Source organism: Adiantum capillus-veneris, chromosome 9 (genome assembly GCF_014529385.1).
Source record: "Adiantum capillus-veneris isolate H3 chromosome 9, ASM1452938v2, whole genome shotgun sequence".
In the NCBI taxonomy this organism is placed as follows: domain Eukaryota; kingdom Viridiplantae; phylum Streptophyta; class Polypodiopsida; order Polypodiales; family Pteridaceae; genus Adiantum; species Adiantum capillus-veneris.
Window position 1 is genome coordinate 67522788 of NC_140939.1, and position 19646 is coordinate 67542433.

Below are 19646 nucleotides of genomic sequence, written 5' to 3' on the forward strand. Positions count from 1 at the left end.
TGAAACTATAATCAAGTACACATATGCTAATCAAGTATAAACCCATAATAATTTGTTTATACACTTTCCTGTCACTATGATAACTAGTCAATTAGAGTAGTGGCTCATGGTTTGCACAAGAACATGCTAAAGATTGGAGTAGTTGGAACATATGTTAGAAAAAGATTAATTCACTAATTAGAAAATTAAGGAGACTAACCATTAGGGTGAGGTGGACTAATGAAATTTACAATAAGAGGCTAATGACCCCTTCAAAGCTCTCATACCATTTGAAGGCTATGGTGGGTACAGAAAAGAGGCATTCATCACTTAAGAATAATTAAGATTAGCAACTAATAAGACACTCAATCAAAGCATGCCCACAAAGAGAGAGAGAGAGAGAGAGAGAGTGCAAATGCAAAGTAACCTTGATTATATTAGTTGAAAACTCTACATGATTGTTGAGAGGCACATGTTAGAAACTGACTCTGAATAGCTAAGTCGGATTTTGACTTATCGGATATTTACTGAGCTGTATTTTGCTAAGTCGGATGTAACTGTCTTTCAGTTGCAGTCTGCTGAATGTCTTGTGACTGGGTAGTTAAGTCGGATTTATCTATATAAGTGGGGAATGTATCTGCGCACGATGTATCTGTTCTCTGATATGAATGTGATGATGATGGTGCAGTGCAGCAACTATTCAGTGTATTGTCTCTGCTTACTCTGATATTTTGAGTAGTCATGTTTACTGTGTCTGAATTGTTGTTAATGAAGTATGGTGGAGTAGATGGTTATTCTTGCTGTGTATGATGTTCATGTGTTGACCTAACCCACAACACATTTGGCGATCCTGCTGGGTTAACGTTTATTTTCAAGTAATGATGCATGTAAGAGGGAGACAGGAGAGTAGGAAGAGTGTACTACACAAGGGCTCAAGCACAGGCTGGAAACATTGATCCATTTAACTATGATCATGACAATCAGCAATCACCCGATGCTCAGGGGCAGCAACCTGTAGACCAAGGAGGGGTAGGATCAGGAGCAGCAGGAGAAGAGAGAGTGAGGCAATTTATTGGAGCTTTATTCCTGGCAAGAAGAACCACCAGGAGAAGGATCCAGTTTGACCCACTTCAGGGGGCTACCAGGCAAAGACCTAGGAGACCACCACAACCCATTCCAATGGCTCAACCACCACCCAACCCAAAGGTCAAGGCAGCCAAGTTTAGAGCAGGGAGTAAGGAAGATGCTGACTGTCATGTGGCACAGTTTGAAACTAAGTGGAAGGCAAGTGGCTATCAGGTGATGTATGCTGATGGAGTAAAGATGGAACAGTTTGCTGCCACATTGGAAGGAAAGGCCATGAGTTGGTTCAGCCAATATGGCATTGCACATTTTGCTACTTATAATGCTTTGAAGCAGGCATTTCTGCAGAGATTTAGAAAGGAGAAGACTCCGACTGATGTCCTAAGAAAACTCAGAGACATTAAGCAAAATAAGATGCTGGTTGAAGACTATGCACAGAAGTTCAGAATTTTAGTAGAAAGATTGCAGGGGAATGAAAGACCCACTAATGAAATGTTAGCAGGTTATTTTTTGAAAGGATTGAGAAGCAGCTTAAAGGGAGCAGTAGCTAGCATTGATATTGCTGGAGGTCTGGATGACATTGTTACTGCTGCTGCAAGGGTGGAGAAGAGACTTGGCATGACCAAAGCAAAACGAAAAGAAGACAGTGACTCAGATTCAGAAGAAGCATCTGAAGACACAGATTCCAGTGGGAACTCAGATTCAGACTCACCATCAGACAGTGATGAGGAAACAGAAAAAAGAAAGAAGAAACAGAGCAGTAAGAAGAAGAAAGTCAAGCAAAAGCAGAGTATTGAGCAAGATTTGGTAGGCAAACTTAAAAAGTTTGGTTATTCTGTTGTAGCACCTAAAGAAAAAGTGTATTGTCACATTTGTGAAAGGGATGGACATAACACTGCTAGCTGTTGGTACAATCCAAAGAATAGAGGGCAGACAGCACCTAACATAGGAAGAGGAAGACCAGAAGTTGGAGCCAATCAAGCAGTACCATTTAGGGGAAGACCACCATTTCAGAGGACAAGACCTCCTAGACCTCCTTGGAGAGAGCAGGAGAACAATAATAATAGGAGACCCTGTGTGTATTGTGGTGCACCAGATCACTGGGTAGGTCCCAATTGTGCTTTATGGGTGAAGCATAGGGAAGAAAGGGGAATGCCCATTGTGAGATATAATCAGCCCAATCAACTTGAAAATCAGCAACAGCAGCAACAGCAGCAGCAGCAAAATCAGCCAGCAGCTCAGGCAAATGTAATCTTGTTTGATGTGTTTTCTCAGGATGAGCAGATTCAAGATACTGACCAAGAACATGAGCAGCAAGGGAATGAAGAGGAACATCAATGGGCTTGTGACTGTAACCAATGTGTGCAGGAGGATCATGTTGAATTTCTAGCAGTGACTAGGTCTAAGGATAAAGCACCTTTGGATTGGAAGGAGCAAAAAGGGGTAAGAGACCAGGTTACAAAAAGGATTTCCAAACACCAGGCAAAGCAGGTGGATATTGAGGATGACCCAAAAGAAAAGGAAGAGCAGAATAATGGGAGCAAGGAGGTGGAAAATAAACAGGATAAGGATTGGTTTGAAATACTTATTAGCTCACCTCTTCAATTATCTTTGGATCAGTTGTTGCAATTGGTTCCAGCTTTCAAAGACAGATTGTTCAGAAAGCTGCAGAACCTGAATGGACTTGGCACAATGGACAGGCAGTTTTCTCCAGCAGCAGCAAATAGAATTGATCCAGCAGATGTGGACTTTGTGGTACCACTTATTAAAGTACACTTTCTTGGAGAAAATTTTGATGATGTGTTATTGGATGGAGGCTCTGGGGTGAATATTTTACCAGAGGCAGTGTACAAAAGAATGGAGTTGGGAGCTATGGCTCCAGCACCTTTTCAGGTGAAAATGGCAGACCAATCTAGGGTACAACCTTTGGGAATTCTCAAAGCACAGGAAATTCAGGTGTCAGGATTATCCTTTTTTGTTAATTTTGTGGTACTCAGAATGTCAGACTCAGCAGCTGCATATGAAATGCTATTAGGAAGGCCTTGGTTCAGATTGGCTAAAGTAAGACAGGACTGGGGAGAAAATGTTGTCATATTGAAAAAAGGGAAAAAGAAAGTAACCATACCTATGAGGGGAAGGAAGATGGTTCCATTAAGTGAGAAACCACTGTTTGCTCAGACTATTAATTTTGCTGATGAGGTCACAGATGACCAAGAGGAAGAGTTCTTGAAGGCCAATCCAACTGTTGTACCTGTGTTTGAAGTAGATGTGGAAAGCATGTTACAGCAAGGTAAGGAACAAGATGAGCCAGATACAGGTTTAGCACCAGGACAGACAGTGCAGGGTAAGGAACTGTTACAGTTGGTGGACCAGAAATATGCTATGTCTGATAAGGAACAGATTCAGCAGGAAGAAAAGGAGGCCAGGGATATGGCTGAGAAAATTTATGAAAAGAAGTTTGGGGCATCAAGCAGGGTAGAAAAGGAGGAGCTTCAGGAGCTGAATTTAGGAACAGAGGCTGAACCAAGAATGGTCAAAGTGAGTGCACACATTCAAGGGGAATTTCTGGCACAGCTGTTGCACTTATTGGTTGATTATAAGGATGTGTTTGCTTGGGATTATTCTCAGGTGAGAGGCATTGACCCAACACTACATCAGCATAGGATTAATTTGAAAGAGGGTGCAAAACCAATTGTGCAGCAAAGATATAGAATGAATCCTAACTTTGCCAAACAGGTGAAGGAGGAGCTTGATAAGCTCCTGGCAGTAGGGTTCATTAAACCTGTACATGAAGTATCATGGTTGTCTCCTATACTGGTTGTGCCAAAGAAAAATGGAGCTTTAAGAGTATGTGTGGATTATAGAAAATTGAATGCAGCAACCATTACTGATCCCTTTCCTATGCCATTTTGTGATGCTGTGTTGGATGCAGTAGCTGGTCATGAAATGTACAGCTTTTTGGATGGTTTTTCTGGTTATAATCAGATTAGTGTTGCTGAGTCGGATCAGCATAAAACAGCTTTTATAACTGAATGGGGAGCCTTTGCCCACACAGTGATGATTTTTGGGTTAACCAATGGACCACCTTCATTTAATTTTGTTGCTCATAAGGTGTTTGAACCTTACTTACAGGACTTTATGAGAGTCTTTGTGGATGATTTCTCAGTGTTTGGAAAGAAGGATAAACATCTGCTACATCTGAAGCTCTGTTTTGAAAGATGCAGACAATTCAGGATGGCTCTGAATCCTTATAAAAGTGTAATTGCTGTGAGGAGTGGAATACTTTTAGGACATGTGGTGTCAGAAGCAGGAATAGCTATAGATGTCAAGAAAATAGAAGCCATTCAAGCAGCACCAGTTCCTACCAATGTTAAAGAGTTAATGAGGTTTGTTGGACAGACAAAGTGGCACTCCAGATATTTGAGGTATTTGTCTAATGTATGCTTGCCATTAACTCAATTAACAAAGAAGGATGTGGCATTTGTATGGGATGAACCTCAGCAGAAATCATTTCAGATGTTGAAGAAAATGATATCAGTAGCACCAATTTTGCAGCCACCTGATTGGTCATTGCCTTTTCATGTGTTTGTTGATGCGTCGGATATAGCAATAGGAGCTGTACTGATGCAGGAGAAGGAGAAGGGATGGTTCAGACCTGTGTACTATGCAAGCAGGGTTCTCACAGGTGCAGAAAGAAACTATCCTGTGACAGAAAGAGAAGCTTTAGGGATGGTATATGCATTGAATAAGTTCAGGCATTACTTGTTGGGGAACAAGATAGTTTTTCATGTTGATCATCAGGCCTTGTTGTATTTGATCAAGAAGCCACTTCTTACTGGAAGGCTTGCAAGATGGATGTTGTTGTTGCAGGAGTTTGACTTTCAGATTGAGCATACTCCTGGGAAGGAGCATGTAATTGCAGATTATCTAAGCAGGATTGAAACAGGTGAAGCACCTACTGGGGTAGATGATGCACTTCCTGATGCTCAGCTGTTTGATGTGCAGACTACTGTGACTGAGTCTTGGTATGATCAATTGCTGATGTTTTTGACTGATGGAACTATACCAAGGGAGTTCAATGCTGATCAGAGAAGAAAATTTGCACTGAAAACTAGACCCTATTTAGTTATTGCAGGGGCACTATATAAGAAAGGCATTGATCAAGTGATAAGAAGATGTGTGCCAGAATTTGAGCAAAGTGTAGTCTTGCAGGAAGCACATTCAAGCACAGCAGGAGGGCATTTCTCTGGAGATATTACAGGGAAGAAGATTTTGCAGGCTGGATTATGGTGGCCCACAGTTTTGAAGGATGCACATGATTATGCCAAAAGATGTGTAATTTGTCAGAAAACAGGTCAACCTGATTCAAACAGGGATAGGATGGGGGATCATCCTATTTTGCCTTTGGAACCTTTTCAAAAGTGGGGTTTGGACTTTGTAGGACCTGTCAAACCAACTTCCAAGAGGGGATGCAGATACATTTTAGTGGCTACAGATTATTGCACTAAGTGGGTAGAAGCAGTAGCATTGAAGGATAATAAAGCTTCAAGTGTGGCCAGATTTCTTTATCATAACATTATGACCAGGTTTGGGTGTCCAGTGGAGCTGGTAAGTGACAGAGGAACTCATTTTCTGAATGAAGTAATTTCAGAGCTAACAAGGACACATATGATTATGCACAAGAAGTCTACAGCATATCATCCACAGGCTAATGGTCAGGCTGAGAGCTCCAACAAAACACTGATAAGGATTTTGAAAAAGATTGTGACAGAGAATCAGAAGGATTGGGATGATAAGTTGGATTCTGCCTTATGGTCCTTCAGAACAGCTTTCAAAGTCACTACTGGTATGACACCATTCAAGCTGGTGTATGGGCTGGAAGCTGTGGTGCCTATGGAGTTTGTGGTACCAAGTTTAAGAGTCTCAGCAGAGAAGCAGTCTCCAAAGTTGTCAGTACTACACAGGAACAAGTATCTGATGCAGCTGGAGGAGGATAGGTTGGTAAGCTCTTACATTACTGAAGTCATACAAAGAAGAAGACAAGCATGGGTGACCAAGAATGTGAAGTTCAAGATCTTTCAGGTTGGAGATTGGGTAATGTTGTACAACTCTAAGCTGGGACCACATCCTGGTAAATTGTCATTGAGATATCAGGGACCATATCAGATTGTGTAGGATAAAGGACAAGGGACATTCATCATAGCTGATGTGTTTGGTACAAGAGTGGAAAAGGCAGTTAATGGTTTCAGGCTGAAGAAATTTCAGGGAAAGCCACCTCATTTGGACTGGCCAAGTGTAGCCTGTATGACTGTAATACCCCTACAGTCAGGAGATTCAGAATCAGCAAAAGGAAAAGGAAAAATGCTGGCTTGCATGGATTTGAGGAGGTCTTTTCATAGTATCCCATATAATTCACAGGTTGGAGGAAGTAGGCAGTTCCAAAGTGCACATCCGATTCAACATTGTAGATGTTGGAAGAGTACCTGTGTCGGAACTGACCAAGTCGGAATTTTTAATAAGAAATTATTAGGCCCGATTAATAACTTCGGGGAGTGTGCTGAAAAGAAGTTTCGTAGCACTTCAAGGATACTGGGTGGAGATATGTGTGCATGGTGCAGCGAGTATAATCATACATGCAACAAAAGTTCAGTACACATGCAGCAGCGCGGAGCATTCGGGTTTTTGCTTGAAGAAGCTTTATTCAGTCCTGCCATGCCGAAAGCAAAGCAATTGATGGCCATGCAACCACAGCCTGATGAGGAGCAGACCGAAGGTTCGGGGCGACGTTTGAGAAGCAAAGCTTTGCCTATGCGGCTTGACGTTAGCAGTGCAGACGAAAACAGTGACTCTGCAGAAGAGGAAACGCCAACGCCGACTCCTGTGTTAGAAGGTAAGGTGATGCAAGCATTAATGGACCCTTTTATGGACTTCAAAGTTGACATAGATTGTCAGGCAGAGCGCAACGCCATATGGTTGCAGCAGGTAGGATTGTATGAGTTTGCGATTCTGCCTTGGGAAGAATGTAGAAACAACGTATATGCAAAGTCTCAGTTGGAAATACTTAGGAAGACTAAGGGGAGAGTGTCACCGCATGTGGTACTCAATGTGGAGTTGGTGTCTGAGGTGTTCAAGCTGCCTTTGCATCCTAATACACCTATTCCAAAGTGTTCAGAGGAAGCACTGAAAAAGGAGTTTGGTCCAAGAGAAGGAGGCAGGCAGTATTACATGCTAAAGAATGTGGCATATGCTAGGAGAGAGCAGCATAAGTGGTACTTGGAGAGGCTATGCTTTATTGTGAAGTTTGATTATATGTCAAAAGAAAACTTTGCACCATTAAGCTATGCAGAGCAGGGAGGAGAAGTGAGTTGGGCTCACTGGGTGTATGAAAAGTTGGCAGCAGAGATTCATTCTTCAGACAAGAGGAAGACGCAGGCAAATAGTAGGTTATGTGGTTACTTGTCAGCATTGTTTTTTTTTGCACAGAGAGTACAGAATGGTGAAGCAAGGTGGCCTGTGAAAGCAGAAAAACTGGTGCAGGAGAAGCAGCAGCCAGTTCAGATTGAGCATCCCATCATGGTGCATTCTGAAAAGACAGGATTTGTGAAGTTTAATGCTAAGCATATGGAGGCTTATGAGGATTTGGTGAAAGCCAAATATACTCCAGGAGAGGCCTTTGAAGAAATCACAGCAAAAATGCAGTTTGCAGATTTTGGCACCATGGATGTTGATTCACCAATGCAGGTAAAAGCAGAGGAAACACCAATAAAGCTTGGTAAGGCTTTCACATTATCCAACAAGAGGAAGAAGTCTGAACCAGTCAGCAGAGTGTTTTCTAGATTAGACTTTAGTGCTGAGGAAGTCTCTGGAGTATCAGTAGATACTGGGAAATTGGACAGTGATAAAGTAGTTCAGATGCTGCAGCAGGTGCAAGAATTTGTGAGGCAGCAGAATAATATGCTGAAGGTTCAGAGTATGCAAGCTGAAAGGAATGCAGAAAAATTGATGGAGTTTAAAGGACAGGTGTCACAGGTGAAAGAGTTTGAAGAGCAGATAGCTATGATGAAAGTAAAGTATGAGCAGGATATGGAGGAAACAGTGGGGAAACAGAAGATGGAGTTAGCAAAAGTGAAGAGATCATTGGGGGAGTTTAAGCAATGGACTGAGAAAGTGGAGGCAGCGGTTGCTTTGGAGTTGGAAGACATGGCAAAGAGGAATGCAGAGTTACAGGTCATTGTGGAGATGCAGAGGTTGAGATTGGAACCTTTGCAGATACTAGAGCAACAGATGTTGGCACAGGAGGAAATTAGCTTGAGTGCAGTATTAATGAAAGAAGGAGAAGTGTCTATCCTCAAGCAGCAGTTAGCTTTGGTTGCACAGGAGATGTGGCAAAAGACCAAGGAAAGAATGAGATTTGTCATTAAGTATCCATATGAGGTGATAAAGGCAGGGTTAGTGCATGAGGTAGAAGCACAATTGTTGAAGGAAGTGGAGGAATTGCAAAAGGAGAGAGACTGTTTGAAACAGCAGGTTCAGCAGATGGAAGAGAATCAGAGACAGCAGCTTGCAGAGGCAGAAAAGAAAGAGGAGAATTTTACTAATAGTTTTTTGATGCAGGATGTAGCTGAGGAGAAAGTGGCAGAAGAGCAGATTGATACTGTGATTGTAGATAGAGCACAAGAGGTGGAAATAGGAAAAGCTGATGCAGCAGAATCAGATGCAGTAAAGGAAGCAGAGCTGGTGGATCATAAAGTGAATGCTGAGGACCAGAGTAAGGAAGAAGCTGTGCAGCAGAGGGTGGATTCCTGATCAAGGGATATGTGAATCCGGGTCAGATTTCTGCGAAATCTACCACCGGGGCGTGCCATGTGTTGAGAGGCACATGTTAGAAACTGACTCTGAATAGCTAAGTCGGATTTTGACTTATCGGATATTTACTGAGCTGTATTTTGCTAAGTCGGATGTAACTGTCTTTCAGTTGCAGTCTGCTGAATGTCTTGTGACTGGGTAGTTAAGTCGGATTTATCTATATAAGTGGGGAATGTATCTGCGCACGATGTATCTGTTCTCTGATATGAATGTGATGATGATGGTGCAGTGCAGCAACTATTCAGTGTATTGTCTCTGATTACTCTGATATTTTGAGTAGTCATGTTTACTGTGTCTGAATTGTTGTTAATGAAGTATGGTGGAGTAGATGGTTATTCTTGCTGTGTATGATGTTCATGTGTTGACCTAACCCACAACAATGATAGCACCTTAAAATGGGTAGTAGAAGTCCATATGGGTTTTGATGTATATGTGTACACATTAATCTATAGGTGAGAGTTTATATCTCTATTTGCATGCATGTTTGGAAATTTGTGTACCAACTCCTATGTTTTTGTTTATGTGTGTTGATGTATTAAGATATTACTTTACACAAAACAAAATTTATCTTAAAAGACAACTAGCTTTAGATATTAGGGAGTTGATTTGCACAAAAACAATTCTGCATTAGACTCATTATTTGTAAAATATAATCAGAATGAACCAATCATTGCAATCATCCTATACATCAGGACCACTATATGAGGATGAATTACGCCTTCATCTCCAAGGTCGGTTGACTGCAACAACTTTAAACCCTTTTAAGCAAAGATATAATTCTGACATGCATACATATAGACAAGACAACATATTTTGTTTGACTTGGCTATGTATGGCATGTGTCGAAGAACCTACCAGTTGTTATTCACGTCATACTTAAAAATTATTAGACTAGCTACCCTCCTATAAAGTAAAGAGAAAATCTTAAGTAATTCCCACTTTTTTTCGAGTCGAATACCAAGCCAAAACTTCATTCTCAAATTAGTATCCATATGATCTTGAAAGCCTTACTTTAAAGTAACTTTTTACTTTCAGTCAAAGAGTTCAAATTTGTCTACCCATCCATAAACCAACCACAACTTGTATGTAAATTTTTAAAGTGATTTGACAAGCCGTGTTTTGCAACTAAATCTGTATTGTATGGATCTTGCATAATTCATACCAACATATTTTAAAGTGTAGCAATATCTGCTATTAGAGATATTTATTGAGGACAAATCCTACTAAGTGAAGCAACACCTAAAATCATTCATGTTCCAAGCCAAGAACTAAGCACTAAAAAACCCAAATTTCGTCTTAGAGTACAAGCAACGGTGTATCAACCAATGAAAGCACTTAGCTAGCTAAGTGTTCCAAACCCATCCAGAATCTTATTGAAATAGGTCCAGTCCTGATCATGTGTAAACTACTCAAGTCAAGGAGACCATTCATGGTGTTTATAACTTGATATAAGATTCCATACTATTCCCAGTACAAGGCAAATGTGCATTTATATGAGATATTTTATAAGAAGATGAGAATAAGATCAAAAGTTTCATTGGAGCATTGTATTATGCCTTAAATATCCTCAAGGTAAAAGAGAAAACAATCTGATACATCAAAAAATCAGCAGCTAACCTCACTAGCAACAGTTCATGCTACTAGAATCTCCCAAATCTTTGGTGTCATTTCTAAATCAAACCAGTTAGTACACATTTTGAGTCCAAAAGTAAAGCCATAGTATTCCATGACCCATCAGTCCATGCCAACTTCATCTTTAAAATAGATAAATTAAATCTTTGCTACTAGTAAGGAGTAAGTTAAATATATGTGCCATGAATTCCCCAAACCACTCAAAATTCACTCCTAAGGACATCCAGAGCAGTAAGCCAGCATATACTAGAAATCTATGACTTATTGTCATCAGCAAGAACATCAGAAGGTATTGACCCACAAGTTTGTAGTGTATATTCAAATAATGTAGATCTAAACCAATCATAGAGAAGCAGCTAAATGCTCGAGTATCATAGCATTTGCTCATTATGAATAACTAGAACATTGGGGGATGAGAACATCCATGTTTTTCAAAACACTAGGGATTTGTAAAACAAGCCAGTACCGTACCTACATCAAGTATCAGGTATAGAGATCCCATTTCTAGCAAAGGTTGTAGCCAAAAATAGGTAAAAATAGAGTATACCCTAATATCTCTAATCACCTGCTCAACAAGCTAATTTATAGTTCAGTAAAGGCAAATCATTGCTAGTCGATGAGAAAAAACTATGCCAAAGAGTGATAAGCCAATTAACTAAAGTAATCCCACCATAGTACAGTTAGAATATTTATAGCAAGTGCAACCAGTCAGTATGCTCAATAGAAGCAAAACTTCTAGATGTAATCATCCAAAAAGGACCATAGTTCCACCAGTCCATCCATCTTCCAGGTGTTCACATCCCTATCCTATATACAGGTTAAAAACATATTGTTTGATCGAGCCATAGCCATCTCATTAAGGTCAATTTACAAAATCACATGACCCAAGAACCTAGGAGCCAGACTCTAAGATGTTAGCACCATCATAACAAGCTAGAGATGATAGAATAGACCACAATCTGCAATAAGAAAATTAGAGTGCCAATAGCATAACCAATAGCATAGAGGAGTAAATAGGAAACAATAGCCAAGCCATGATCTTTAACAAAATCATACTTAATAAAGTGCAACCAATCCAAGAAGGGAGTGCCAACAAAGTAAAGCCTGAGTGTCAACCAGATTCTATAACATAGAAAGAACCAGATTGTGAAACCAGAACTTAAATCTAGATTGTAAATCCAAGAAACAACAAGATTGTAAAACTATGGTAACCCAGTATGAGTATTTAATTAAAACTACCCTCTTTAATCAAGCCATAGCCATCCCATCAAGGTAAAGTTAGAGAATCAGAAGACCCAAGAACCTAAGAGCCAAATTCTAAGATTTAAGTGTTAGTGCCATAACCTGCAACATAGAGTTGTAAAAAGGAATTAAAAAAGGTTAGTAACTCAATTTTCATATAACATTGTCCTGCACAGTGTAGATTCAACACGGTTACAAGTATTCAAGATCAATTCAAACCATAGTTTAGAGATTCAAGAAAAAACCTGCAAGGAAGATCCTTCCCAAAATCCTTGAAGGTAACATTCAATACAACCCACCAAATTCAACATATAGCAAAGCAAGCCCAAGATCTTCAATCCTCCCTTTCTTACAATCAAAAGTATCATTACAACTCTCACACTTTTAATTTGGCAACCAGCAAAACTTAAAGCACAAGTCTAAGTGAGGGATGGCAATCCCCCACCTTAAAACATAAGCCTGCAGGTAAGCTACCTTAAAATAGGCATAGGCAAGTAAAAATAAAAAGTACAAACCATTGAAAAGCAACAAAATGGACCATGATAGTGAATAACAACAGGCAGAGAATGGAGTAGCACAGCCTTGAAGGAAAGATGATACACTAAGAATACCATAGGTCATTGAAGTTAGGGCAAATATGAGCCAGTTGGCAAGTCAAAAAGGAGGGTACCACTTTGCATACCATTCATCTCAAAGCAACAAACTAGGGAGGAGATTTAGAAACACATGCCAAGTTTATATGATGATGGCAAAGATTGAGCCAATGGTTAATAGAATCGATGAGAGGTATTGAAGGCTATCGCATCAAAGGTAGGAACAAAAAAATGCACCATAGTATTAGCAAGGAAAAGATCTATAATATATGGGAAATCACATGCAGCATTACAACAAATATCAGAGGAAGAAATCACATCGGGGCTAATGTGGTGGTACAATACTTACAAGTATACAATGTTAAACGGGGACTAGTAAAGACTTGCATCTCGAGGGAGGAGAAACCTTGTTTGAAGTGTGTGAAGGAACAGTCGATCTGACTCAACAGAGGGTAGGCTGGTAGGAAAAAAACTGCTAAGTTGTCAATGGGGGAGGTGATAACTCCCATGCCAACTCCAAGAGTTCAAGAAAGTGGGTTGATAAGGTAGAGTTCACATTAGGCAAGTTATATGGGAGGCAGGCACAGTCGCGCAATAAATGCCACCTTATTTTTTAAAGCACTCTCAGAGGAGCAACCCTTAAAGTCAATCAAAGAGGTATTATGAGGGCAAACCCGTCAAGACGACAATCATGGTACATAAATAGAGAGAGAATCTAATCCAAGCCCAACTACAGGTTAGCAAACTGAAGTAGCTAGCTACGAGGCAGAAGATTGTAGCTGGATGAAGAAATCACAAGAGTAAAATTACAAAGTGTATATGTGTGTGTTGTTGTATTAAACTTAACACATATACATAAAAGAACATAACGTTCAAAAGAAAATTGGCTTTAGATAACTGGAGAGAGATTTGTACAATAAGGGCTCAGTCGTAGATTCATTTTTGTACAAAATAATAAGAATGAGGCATCAACCCAATGATCTTATAAAAAAAACTACTGAGTTGTGGAGATCCACCATACAAAGAAGCCTGGTTCTTCAATGACGGACAACAGCTGAGCCAAAACATTGCTAAGTAAAGATAGAATTCTCACATGCATCCATATAGACAAGACAATAGATTCGTTAGTCTTCAGTACCTATTACAAGTGTCTACGATCCTATCATTTGTTATCCATGTCCTACTTGAAAACTTTTTAACTTAAACCTACTATACTTTTTAGAGTATCAAATAATGCAAAGTAATAAAGATGATGACACACCATCAAAGGATAACTATTTAAACCAAAGGAGCGTTTCTACCTTTTTAAAAAGTGATCAGAAGGCCACCACCCCTTCTGATCCAAGTGTGAAAAAGTTCCTCTTAATTTTGAAGTGAATTTATTGTGATCAGAACGCCATCACCCCTTCTGATCCAAGTGTCAAAAGAATCCCCAAAAAAAAAAAACATTTTCATAACATGATGTAATTTTTTGGATTAAAACCCAAATAAGTAATGCATCTTTTTTACATCAAAAAATATATTTTTTTTGTTATGTGGATCAGAAGGCCATCACCCCCTTTTAATTCAAGTGACATAACCACTATTAATTAAATTAAGCCTAAACAAGTTTGTTTTGAGTTAGTCATTCAATATGGTCATGGATTGTCGAGATTACCTACCACTTCTACTTAAGGTCATATGTTAAAATATCCCGGTGACAATTTATTCAAGGTAAGTTCATGATGAAGGTTTATAAAATGTTTACCAAATGGTACAAACATGTGATCATAAGACTTGAAAGACAATAGCCTGGTCTCAAAGTGTTATATCCACCAACTTTATATCAAAAGCTGAAAGCTGATTTTCTTTTGAAATGTTTTCTTGAGCTCTCCTTGGTACAAACACAATTAAAAATTATTTCCACACGGATCCTTGCCCTAAATGTTAGAAAGCCCAATATAAAAAATCACAGCCCAGATCACTTAAGTCGAATCAAACTTTTTTTAACCACAGAGTAAGAACATGCCTTTAAATGCCAAAGAAAATTTGATAAAGATGAATTTAGTTGTAAAGTCAGCTAGTAAGGTAAGGTTTAGTTAAGACTATAGCCACAATCACCAAATCCACTACCATCAGGGCCTCAACCCTAAAGTTAAGAAATGCTAAAACTTCAACAAATAGCAGAAACATGTCTTGTTTATAGGGCAAGTATAAACCATTGTAAATTTTAGCCTTATTATAAAAACTAAACCATTAATGAACTACAATAGTACATATTCACCAATAAGCTCTCGTTCTGCAAGAATGCATAGTTTAGTTAATGGTTTCAAGTTAGGACCAGTCATACCAAGCACTTGTTGCAATATTCCATAATATGTCATCCTACAAGTATCTAAGATCATCAGTAGATTTAGAATAAACGAAGGCCACACCCCCCCTTTTTTTAACAATTAAAATAGGGATTAAATGTTAGCCATCTTTACTAGTAACCATCGTCAATAATGTTCCATAGGGTAACATGAAAAATTGATTACTACCTAACAACATACAAAGCATTGATATTTCAATGAGAAGGAGCATATTGCTCGATCAATTCCAAGGTGAACATTACCATAATCAGGCAGCGACATATGGCCTTCACACATTTAATTGTATACAATAGAGATACACAGTATCAAGGCAAAGTGAGGGATTAGGTCTCCCCAATCTCATAAAAATAAAACTTCGTTCAAAACATATTAAGTGCATAAGTGAAGGGTGAGTTTAGGAATTGAAAAGACAACTGAAAGTGAAAAGTCAAAAGAGATATGGAGGTGGAAAGTCAAAAGACCTTTTGTGTCCATATAAAGAGGTGTTTCTCTTCTCTTTTATTTTCCCTTTAGCATTTTTTTCTCTTTAAAGTGTCCACTCTCTCTCTCTCTCTCTCTCTCTCTCTCTCTCTCTCTCTCTCTCTCTCTCTCTCTCTCTCTCTCTATATATATATATATATATATATATATGTTGTATCCGTCCTTCCTAGCTAATACTATTGCAAGTCCGCGTGCTTTGTCATTACTCGTCACTACGTGCTATAGACTAGTGAGGGAGCACATTAGTCCAAACTCACAATAAGTGTTTACAAAATTAGACAAGGGATAACACTCGGTGCATAAAAATAAATTGGAAATATAGACTAGTGAGGGAGCAGATTAGTCCAAACTCACAGTAAGTGTTTACAAAATTATACAAGGGATAACACTCGGTGCATAAAAATAAATTATAAATAAAATTACGTCACAGCAGCAGCTATTAAACCAGTTAGTGAAACCGATTAGTAACTCAACAAGTCATGCCACCCAAGAAGCCAAGATAGTAACAAGTTATAAGTATTCTCAACAAAAAAACTCGCATGCAGTTTGGCACCAACCTAAGAGGAACCATTTTGCTCAACAAAGATCCATAATGTATTGCTGGGGAAAGAAAACTCACCAACACACTACACATTCAATTGCAGCCAACCAGTATCAAAATAACCAAGTCCCTCAACACACTTTCCAAAAAACACACAACGCAGAGCAAGGCTAAGTGAGAGAGAAGAGTATCCCTCACCTTGTATTAAATAGCTGCAAGTAGAAGTCTAGTACGCAGTAATCGAGCAATGAGTCCCTTTGATTTCACGTACAGAATCGGCCCACAATCCAAACTTGCGAGTAACAGAGCTACAAGGGTTAGTACAGTAGGAGTACTTCGGGATGGCACAGGGAGGAGAGAGAAAGGGAGGACCAAAGGTCATGCGACTACGCAGTAGGCAAGCAGGGGCACCTATAAAAGAAGTATGTAGGAAGACCTTCACACTCGAGAGGAGAGAAAAATAAAGGTCGGGTAGAAGCCACATATATTACCTACATAGGTTTATGCGTGAGGTCCCACCTAATAAACAGCATTCCCTTCAAGGAAAAGAGGAACATCTCAAATTTACCCATTGATGAGAAAGCAAGGTAAAGACTCATGGTAATCACCCACAAGACAATATAACCAACAACTCCATTATGCTAAGCATAAGCCAGACTCACTCATTGAGGGAAAAGGAAAAGACTCATGTTAATCACCCACTCCATCATGCTCAAAATAAGCCAACTACTAAAAACAGCTAAAAGTAAGCAAGCCAAAGTAACTTCTTGGCGCACAAGTCAAATGCCAAAAGAGTAGGAATTCCTTTAAAAGATAACATGCAATGGCAACAAGCAGATTGTAACCAAATGAACCACTCGCGGCCAAGTAAAGTGATCGAGTGAGTGAGTGTGTGTGTGTGTGTGTGTGTGTGTGTGTGTGTGCACGCGCACACGTGCACGCATGAATGTTTAGACATTTGTGTACCAATTTGTGAGCACTCCTATGTTTTTGTTTGTGTGTGTTGGCGAAGATGCTAATATGATTTTTGTTGGTGCCAATCGAATCAAGTGGAGCAAAAATAGTCGGTTCTTAATTGATGTGGCAATGAAGAAAGTTCATCACTAATATTGTTCAATCAATCGTAGAAGAGAGAAGGATACACCTTTCTTGAATAGCTGTGGATGATGTTTGATGTGAGTGCTTGATAGTGTTGGTGCAGGGTCGTGTTCTACTCCTGGTTGGTAGTCCTAAGGTCGAGTTTATGGATATCTACAAACCAAATGAGTTTTTGATATTGTAGCATTTGCTTAATAACCTCGGTTGTGGTACATATGATGCATAACTAAAGATGATCATTAAATTTTCCATTTTAAAAAGATGCATAATTTTGCCACCACCTTCTAGTCATACCTCCTATTTTTCTAGCCTTCTGTGGCACTTGCTTGAAGTTTGAAGTCCATCATCCATCAAAATTGTTGAATCTTTTTGTATTGTTTTCCAAAACCCAAAAGAAAAAAAAGAGTTAATGAAAGGCTGAGCTAGAAATACAGAGCTAGGTGAACAATACAGAGAAAAAAGAGAAGTACTAATAGCCAAAATATTGATAACTGTCAACACATCAATACACATAACAAGCACATGAGCTGGAAAGATAAGGGAATGAACTGAGCTGTAACACCACATCCAAGAAGAAACTTTACATAGCAAGTGATATAGAAGCCCTGCAAACGTGTACCGCACTCAGATTATGTGTAGGTCTAGTTTAAGACTTGTCGAACGTATCTATGAGGTCTGTTGGGATTGTTCCTAGGCATTAGCAGTTTTCTTTTTAAGTGCTTCAAGATCCCAAGGCACAAATTGGCAGGCTTTTTTAAGAACTTGATACTTGAAAGTACTCAAAGTGATCTCAATGTAGCCAGTTGCTCTGAGCTCAATTGTGTTACTGTTAGTTCCCGTTATGTTTCCACTTCGTCAAAGGACCTCCTTCTAATTGAACACGTCCACTCTACAAGTACAAAGTGGTAACAGACTCAGCCAACAAATGTCAAAAGAGATGGAAGAGATTGCACTCACTACCCAAGTGAGACAAGTTTGGCCATTCAGTTTCACTCGAATAACTGTACCTTGCAATTAGCTAGTGTAACGAGTTGTTAATAGAGGTGCAGTTTGTGCATCAAAGGTCCACTCAAAGAGGGGCCAACTAAATGACTGAATTTATCAATGGGGCCCACTTCATCTACTAGAGAAAAACGAGCGTTGCCAGGAATTCGAGGGACATACAGCACCCGTAGAAGGCATCTCTCGTTCTTTTCCAAGATTTTTCCACTCACATGCCCAGATGGCTAGTAGCAGTGGGTGAGCAAGCGCAAAACAGCCCATCACTGCCCATGCAAGGGAGAATACATGCAATGACAAGAGCTGACAACACCACCAGCATGATTGAATGCAAGTTGCAGCAAGAATTTAATTAAGTATAAAACTGAGATAAATGTGCACTCGCAAAGAGGCAGACATATGTCCAATACAAGGCTACTAAGATATTTACAATCGTATTTGGACGACATGGTTCATATGATTCCGAGGCCATTTTCTGGGATTATTATTTCAAGACCGAAACAAAAAATGATGACATAGTTCGCCAAATAAATCATTATTATTTGACATAGTGTTTCATGAAACCCTCACCAGTTCACCTTTTGTTGAAATAAAAGATTGTCACCTAGCAATGCCACATCCCAAAAAGCAACTCAAAGAACTACTACTTTGTGATCTGTAACATCACAACCCGTCGCCAGTTACAACACTTTCTGGCAGTCAATTAAACATGTGCATGCTATTTAAAAGACTACGTTTTCTTGTGAACGTACAAATCCACCAGCCAATTTCCCATGTAATAAATTTTTTCTTCAAATATGGATGATTCTGAGCGAAAGGGTCACAGGTGCAAGCTTCAATTTTCACCTGAGTCCCCACGGCACCTTAAAATGCATTTACGACATGCAAAGACAACTTTTAATCTACTCAACAAACACGCTACGGAGCTTGAACTTGAATCAACACTAGGCAGTGGTTCCAGTTACCACTGCCATGCACACATCCAAGAAACTAATATACAACCACCCTCCCTGAATGATGGCAGTTAGCTGATCAAACATGAGCATGTATCCAACCTATTAGAATGAAATCTACATATGTACAACAATGCAATCCTTTACCTCCCATTACTTCGTAGAGGTGTGTTGTGTCCAACGGAACTCTTTCAACACAGCTCCAGGCAAAGTATGATGCTTTCTTACAGTGTGAGAGCTTCTCTTGACATCGCATCTGCAAGTCCCTTTATTTGCTGCAATTTTGATCAGATACATACAAAGTGCAGAGCAGAGGAGCGCTCTCTCATCCGGCATACCATACCACCTGATTGCTGCCACTTGTCTTACTGCCAGCCTTGCTGCAAATCCGACCCCGCTTCCGGTACAAAAACACACCGTGTCTCTAAATTCATTGGAGAGCTTTCAGACAACTAAGCATTGAGCACACGAACACCCACTTTTAGCCAACATCAAATACATGGTCTTCAAATGGTCTTGTAGATCCAGTAACTGGATCCAGTCGCTCAGGTTTGAAAATTCGCAGCCTACCCTCCTGCAGCCCAAAGACCACTTGTCATTCATGATACTACAGCACAAGATCCAGCTTATGTCCCATCTTTGCAAAATACAAAGCCCTATTAGTAACTAATCCACTGTTTCTATCTTTACCTTTGTACCATAAGCAAGCCCACCCCCAACGACCGGGTGAAAACAAGCGACATTGACTTCATCTTCTGCACTTGGCAGCACTTTCACCAGCTCCATATCAGACACTCTGTAAATCTGCAGTTCCAGATACAGCACAAGT

General features: G+C 39.7%; 3 protein-coding genes across 3 annotated transcripts in view; 2 read left to right on the forward strand and 1 right to left on the reverse strand.

The window, feature by feature from the left end:
- The first annotated feature begins 242 nt into the window (after nt 1–242).
- Nucleotides 243–6237, forward strand: LOC147450615 (uncharacterized). Its single transcript, XM_086520492.1, has 4 exons — nt 243–281; nt 2338–3798; nt 5068–5226; nt 6145–6237. The coding sequence occupies exons 1-4, from the start codon at nt 243–245 to the stop codon at nt 6235–6237; spliced, it is 1752 nt and encodes a 583-aa protein (XP_086376618.1).
- Nucleotides 6238–6717: 480 nt separating this feature from the next.
- LOC147450616 (uncharacterized) lies at nt 6718–8868 on the forward strand. Its single transcript, XM_086520755.1, has 3 exons — nt 6718–6942; nt 7546–7704; nt 7804–8868. The coding sequence occupies exons 1-3, from the start codon at nt 6718–6720 to the stop codon at nt 8866–8868; spliced, it is 1449 nt and encodes a 482-aa protein (XP_086376881.1).
- Nucleotides 8869–18617: 9749 nt separating this feature from the next.
- The window catches only part of LOC147450617 (uncharacterized), a 63847-nt gene continuing 62818 nt past the window's right edge, over nt 18618–19646 (reverse strand). The window contains exons 13-14 of the mRNA XM_086519778.1: nt 19508–19621; nt 18618–19391 (exon numbers count right to left, since the gene is read on the reverse strand). Coding sequence (XP_086375904.1) covers nt 19299–19391; nt 19508–19621 — 207 coding nt within the window. The 3' untranslated portion in view covers nt 18618–19298. The remainder of the gene's footprint in view (nt 19392–19507; nt 19622–19646) is intronic.